The sequence below is a fragment of the Austrofundulus limnaeus genome, unplaced genomic scaffold (genome assembly GCF_001266775.1).
Source record: "Austrofundulus limnaeus strain Quisiro unplaced genomic scaffold, Austrofundulus_limnaeus-1.0 Scaffold389, whole genome shotgun sequence".
NCBI classification, from domain to species: Eukaryota; Metazoa; Chordata; class Actinopteri; order Cyprinodontiformes; family Rivulidae; genus Austrofundulus; species Austrofundulus limnaeus.
Window position 1 is genome coordinate 52,562 of NW_013952791.1, and position 6,876 is coordinate 59,437.

The window sequence follows — 6,876 nt, forward strand, 5'->3', positions numbered from 1 at the left end:
TTATCTCAATGGGCATATGTAAATAATGATAAATAATTTAAAAAGAATAAAGTCACAAATACTAAAACACAAGTCACAGCATGTTGAACACTGAAAAAGTCTTTGCCCAATTAATTGAATTGTATCACTCAGTGTAGTTCACCACATTAATACCTTTCTTTAAGTGTTCAGAATATGATTATTTTCCACAGTTTATTGAAAGAGTCTAAGAAAAGTGAGTGAGAAGTTCTTTCCATTCATGTCAGTGCAAACTGATGCTGTGCAGGACCCACTGAGACTTTCACAGAACTGGAGCCAGTCAGTTTGGTGACTTATAGACAATGGCCTGAGCCAGGAATTTGGACCACAATTCAATATTAAAGTAGCGGCGACACGTGTTACAATAACTTTTAACAAGAAGGATTCGCTGAAATGCAAAGAAAGCATAATCGTTTTCAAAAATGCCCACCCATTATAGAGTTGTTTTTTTAATAAGACAATAATTCATAATGATGTTTTTCATTGTTTTATTGGAAAAAAAACATACATAAATAGTTTTCAGTGACTGCATTATCACTGGAGAGTGTTTTGGAATATAATTTACAAAAGATTAAAAAAAAGCAGCTGTACAATCTGGTTTCGGCAGAAGGGTGGGGAAAAATGTAGAAAAATAAAAATCTAAAAACCGACAGTGTTCTGATGTCCGCTGACATCACTCGAGCTTCTAGCTTAAGCTAAATCCTTTGTAAGACTAAAGTAAAGTGTCGTCCATTCCTGTATGAGCGATGCAGCAGTAACTTTCACTCCTGATCTTTAATAACACCAGAAWCAGAGTGCTGGACCAACAACACTCAAATTAACAAGTCCATTTCATCTACCATGAACACTGATGTTTAAGTAAACTATGTTAAAATGACTTCAAATAAAGCAGTGTTGAATCAGTCAACCACTGTTAGATGAGGAAAAGAAATCAGGTTTTATATAATAACAGATGAATCAGTGTGGTTTCACAAAAGTACACAGAATAATCTTGGGGACAGAAAATTCTGGTGAGGAAGAAAGTGCATTGAAGCTTTAAAAAACACACCTTAATCATGCTTTTCTACAGCTAGAAATAACACTAAATGATGCATTTGCAAACTGAAAAAAATATTAATACAGTTTGGCTCTGAGATTTCTGTTTATACAATATGTAACTTAGCAGCACTTATTGTCAACATTCATCGACTCGGCTCGGGATGGAGCTTCCTATCGCTTCTGACCACGGATCAGTATATTGCACGTTAAAACACAARAACATGTAAGTGGTGGCAGCAACCTGCATCAAAAATCTTATTTTCAATGTTTCTATTGTCCGTGAGACCTAATGCAGTGTGTGCTCAATCCAACCCAAACCACCCGAGTTCCTCCGCGGGGACTGGAACTTCTGTTAAGGCACACGTTGCAAAAGATTCTGCACATAAATGATAGATTGAGGAGAGTAGCATACTCATGTTCTGTGCAAAAATAAAATAAAAAAATAAAATAAAACCACAGCACAAGGCCAACACAGTTAAGAAGACTTTGATTTTGCTAAGAGACCAGCTCATTAACAAAAAACTAAACTTGCTTTGGGTTGGTAATTTAGATTAACAGCTTTTTTTTAATGATCATTTATATTAAAATAATAAAAAATATTTTAATTTAGATTTTCTTTTTATATATATTTTTTCAATTTCAAGCTCAAATTAATACTTTTTGTCATTATTTGCAAACATGTGACCTTTTCATTCAGTAAGTTTAGTACAATTAATGCAAAAGTGCAAACAAAATTCTTTTTCTGAGCCTTTCTTACAATCACACTAAAACATTTTCTTTCGCAATCTGAAAATATTTAAAGAAACTGAATGCACTGTATGTATGTGGTCTGTGTACTTTTTGGTCGTTTGCTTTTTGTTTCAAAAACTTATGTTGAAAAAGAAACGGATGATTATTCTATTTTTATTTTATACTCCAAAAACGGGAAAACTGTCCGTCATTTTCATTTTTCTCACAGCGGCTGTTCAACACTGTGTTAGCAGACCATTTAAGGTGGCGCTAGCTAAATAACTTTTAAATAACAGGTGGCTCCCTGTAAATAAACAAGCAAATGCTAGCTAATTACATTTKAATTTCTTTATCCAACTAACTTTAGATTGTATTTTTTTTATAAATTTAGTCTCATCTAACACAACTTTATTGGTCGGATACTGGGATGAATAAACATGTTTTACTTTGGCAGCCGCAATAAATAGATGCTAGCTAACCAGTTTTACATTTCTTTACCAGGTGTTAGCTGATAGTTTGTGTAACACTGATGGTTAATTTTTTTTTTCTTGGAGCTTCTGGTGCTTTTAGCACATGAAGCGCCGCAGCAGGTTCCGCAGCACAGCATTGATTTGTGCTTAAAAATAGTACTAAAATTTCGGTTTGATAAAAAATAAAAAGAAAAAAATTGCTTATGTTTTTGGAGTATAAAATAAAAAATAGAATAACCAACCATTTTCAGCATCTATTTTTAAAATGAAAAACAAATTACCAAATAGTACATGGACCGTGTGTGATGGTGTGCAACTGTTTGCATCCCTGTGGCTCCAAGCAAGCAGTTCATTTATCACCAAACTCAACATAACCTGTGTTTAATTGGTGTTCAGTGTACAGGCTGCTGCATGAAGACTGTTCTTTTACAGCCTGCCCTGCAATATTAAAAGTAATATTTGGACTAAGCTTAAAGTAAATTACACCTACGGTCATATTTCTGATTCTGCCGTCAAGTGCCTTGATTCTAAAGGCAAAGGATCTAGGTTGCATTCAGCGTTTGAAACCAGATCTGTGCTTGTGTCCTCAAGTGGATCGACCTCAACGTCCCTCATCAACCGGCTTTCCACCTCCTCAAACTCTTCCTCCAGTTCAGCTTTTTCGAGCGCCACCTCGTTCTCGTAACAAAAGGAGTTCCTCACGCTGGAAGCCTCTGACTTCCTGTCGGCCAGGTCTCTGGCACTGCAGCAAGGTGTGCTGGGCACTTCGTAGGTGTTGTCGAAGCGCGAGTAGTCCACTTTGTAATAGTTCTTTTCTTCGAAGAGCACTGGCTCGAAGCGGTGACCCCAGAGGATCTCGCTAGCCACGTAGGAGCTCCGACACTGAGTAGTCATGGCCGTGGCCTCGACCATGCCCTCGAGGATCACCACGATCTCAAACTCTGACGATTCCAGCTCCTGTTTGCTCATCTCGTAGAAAGGACTGTCCTCGTCGATCTCGTGCACAATGGTGATGGGAGACACCAGAAAGATTCTGTCTATGCCGCTATCGAAGCCCACGTCGATGTCGACTTGATCCAGAGGGATGAACTCTCCCTCTGCTGTGGTGCGGGATTTGAGGAGCTGGGCCCTAACGTGGGCCTCGACCAGGTGACTCTTCCTCAGGTTCCCCACCCGCCACATCAGGCAAAGTTTACCGTCCCTCATGGCGACGGTAGCATAATGGCTGAACACCAGGGTCTCGTTCCTTTTCTTGGGCTTTGCCATCTTGGCCATGACAGCACCAATGATAAAAGCATCAATGATGCATCCCACGATGCTTTGAAACACCACCATGAAAACTGCGATGGGGCATTCCTCTGTCACRTAGCGATAACCGTAGCCAATTGTGGTTTGGGTCTCGACTGAAAACAAAAAGGCAGCCGTGAAGCTGTCCACATTGGAGACACATATTTGAGTCTCATTCTCTAAGTCCCCATAACAAAGGGCCACGACCCAGAAGACGAAGCCAAAAAGCAACCAGGACAAAAGAAAGGAGAGGCAGAAGACGACCAGCATCCAGCGCCARCGAATGTCCACACAGGTGGTAAAGATATCTGCCAAGTACCGCTGGCCTTTTTCACTCATGTTGATAAACTGCACATTGCAGTGGCCATCCTTGCTGACGAAGCGGCTCTGGCGTTGGGGCTCTGTATGCCCCTTGTTGACGTTGCCATTCCCRTAGCCGTTTGGGACAGCGACGGTTGCCAGCTTCATGCCATCCTCCTCCGAGGACACAATGCTGTAACGGTGGCTTCGCAGGCTCCCCATCACTTCCACCTGAGGGGGCTGGGCCGCTTCTGGTTTGGAAAACAGTCTAAGTTTTTGGTAGAAGCGTTGGAGAAACAGTTTTGAATGCTCCAGTAGACAATCTCAAGGAGAAAATGTGGACAGCAGGACTTGAGCCTGTAGGGAGGACACCGGGTCTGTCTCTGGCAGACTGTGAGGGTGGCTCACTCCTCTCTGATGCTTGCTTTAAACCTCATCGGTGAATTGAACTATAAAAATCAAAACACAGAGAAATAATGGTTTTTAAGTAACTTTAGAACTGCATATGTGTAAATGATACTTTGTACACTGCTCAACACATTTCTTACATATTTATTATTTCTAAGCCATACATTAAAATGTGATTAAACCACTCAGGTTATATAAAAACAATCTAAGTTGGTCTAAACAAAAGATAAAAGTATAATCCAAACATCTCTATTCGGCACTAACATACAATAGGTTACACATGTATAATTTAAAGAACATTTTATTATTGCTCTATTTCATCTAATTAGCTGCTTAAATTACAAAACATGAGGGGGAAAACAATTAATGAATCAGTAACCTTGCTTTATGTGTAGCAGAACAACAAGGACAGTTGAATCAGAAAAGGTATTGACTCGTGGCATGAGAGGTCCATTAAAATACAACACCACAGGCTACAGAAGGCCACAGACAACCGGACATGCTCCGGGAGTTACAAAATAACCCCACACCAACTTTTTCAATTCATAACATTGGAGTATATTTTTTTGTATCATTTCCAAGACGTTTCAGTGTATTACTGCTATATTTTATTTTTCCTTTAAATTAGCATRGAAGTAAAAATGACACTTTTCCTTTTTATTTCTTTTTTGTTTTGTTTTGTTTTATGATTTGTGCTGTTTATTATTGTTATTATTTTAGGCTTTCTAAATTGTGGGAAGTTTAAAGGTCACACTGGATGTGTAGGTTTCCAAAAATCTGCCCTTTTTTTTTCTCAGCTAATGACGTCATAACTGGATGGACTGGAAACAGGGAGCTGGCCCTCATACTGGGAAAATAAAGCTTCATTCGCTCTCATTCTCAGTGCATGCTTTTATAAAGGAAATAAGTAAACATTTAGCCAAGTGGGTCTGACATATTTTTAGTTGCAAAGACCTAAATGTCAGCTACGAACTAAAACAAGTTTATCTCATGAGATTGGCCAGCAGTTTGATTCAATGTGAAAAAAACTCTTGTGAAGCCAACTGTGTGGGTTCAGCTGCACAAATCAGATGTCTAACTTTAAGTTTTTACCCTCGTCTGCCATCAGCACTGTCTGCTGCTTTCTACTGCAAGGTTTCACGAATTACAAGCCGAAGGTTTGTGCAGTCTGYGATTGTTTGTTTTGCATATATGCTCTCAGTTAGAGGCAACAGCTGAGGCGGATGGAAAGTGGTTATATAAAGCTGCACTATCTATTTTTTTTTTCATAAATCAATAACTGTCAGACATTCAGCAGAAAGAATATTCAAATAAAAGCCTTGAAACTTTTTTATTGTGTAAATTATAAAAATCTAAGAGCGGTTTTGCTTTTCGAATCTGTTTTTGTATTTTTTAAATTGAACTATTCAAGTTTTTRTTTGTTTAATCCTTCTGTTGCATGCAATTTAAAAGCTATGTAGTTTATTGTTTAAGAAAAATATTCAGTTTGTGAAATCTATAAATTAGATTAAACTAAAATAATATCACAAATAAAACAATAGCAACAATAAATGTGATGTCATGATAAATGTGTAATATGATGACTGATAAATAAGTACACTTTGTATTTATGGAATAAGTTTGTTCTTAGAGATGTCCCTGCACATCTTTAAATAAAACTTCTAACACAAAATCTTTTTTCACCAACCTGTTGGATCCTGGAGCGTAAATCTGATCAGTTAAACTCCACCCTGAGTCTCTCCTCGCCTTTGTTCTTCCAGCTTGTTGGGAATCCTCTGCTACAGTTTTGAACTCTGCCATAACCCTCTGCAGCTATAGTGAAGGAGGTAGTTGTGACAGCAAAGACGAGACTTTAAAAAAAAAAACCRCACGTGCCTAACCCCGCCCCCCTCAGGCGGATGATGAGCCAATGGGAAGCAGGAGCGCCGGTTTCTGTATTTGATGTCACAAAGTTTGTTTTATTCTTTTTTATTCTTTGAGTGAACAACGGGCTATTTTAGTATCGATTCAAATGAAGAGTTTGGGAAAAGAACAGTTGTTTCTGTTTTTTTTTCTTCTTTTTAAAAATTTACTTTCTGAGTCTGGAAAATGCTCAGTGACTTTCACTGTCGCCTTGTAGGTGAACACATGGTGGCACAATTCAGCTTCAAAGGAAATACAATTACCATAATGTCACAGTTAATGTAAATAATGTGAAAAATGTCTTAATTGAGCCACAGAATTTATTTTTTTTAAACTAGCCTACTTTTGTGGTAACATATAAAGGGAACATATCAAGCAAAATCTACTTTTTAGCTGGTAAATGCATTTTGTTTTGTACAGAGTATCTAGGAGTGCAAAAAACTTTAATCTCTTCCCGTGCTGCTTAGATAATTACATTTAGTTTTGATAATATTTTTCACTCTGTCCAGTTTTTAATACTCTCTTTTGCATTTTCTGAACATTTATGCCACACAATTTTTGACGAAACATCTGACTAAGGTCTGGACTTTTCTATTACAATCTAGTACAATTTTTTCTCACTCTGGGTGGGCAGACAGACAGACAGACAGACAGACAGACAGACAGACAGACAGACAGACAGACAGACAGACAGACAGACAGACAGACAGACAGACAGACAGAC

At 38.2% G+C, this 6,876-nt stretch overlaps 1 protein-coding gene across 1 annotated transcript; it reads right to left on the minus strand.

The window, feature by feature from the left end:
- Positions 1-489: 489 nt before the first annotated feature.
- LOC106528565 (inward rectifier potassium channel 2) lies at positions 490-6,106 on the minus strand. Its single transcript, XM_014023771.1, has 2 exons — positions 5,938-6,106; positions 490-4,291 (listed from the first exon to the last, which is right to left on the minus strand). Exon 2 carries the CDS (start codon positions 4,062-4,064, stop codon positions 2,748-2,750), a length of 1,317 nt encoding a protein of 438 aa, XP_013879225.1. The 5' UTR covers positions 4,065-4,291; positions 5,938-6,106; the 3' UTR covers positions 490-2,747.
- Between the last annotated feature and the right edge of the window lie 770 nt (positions 6,107-6,876).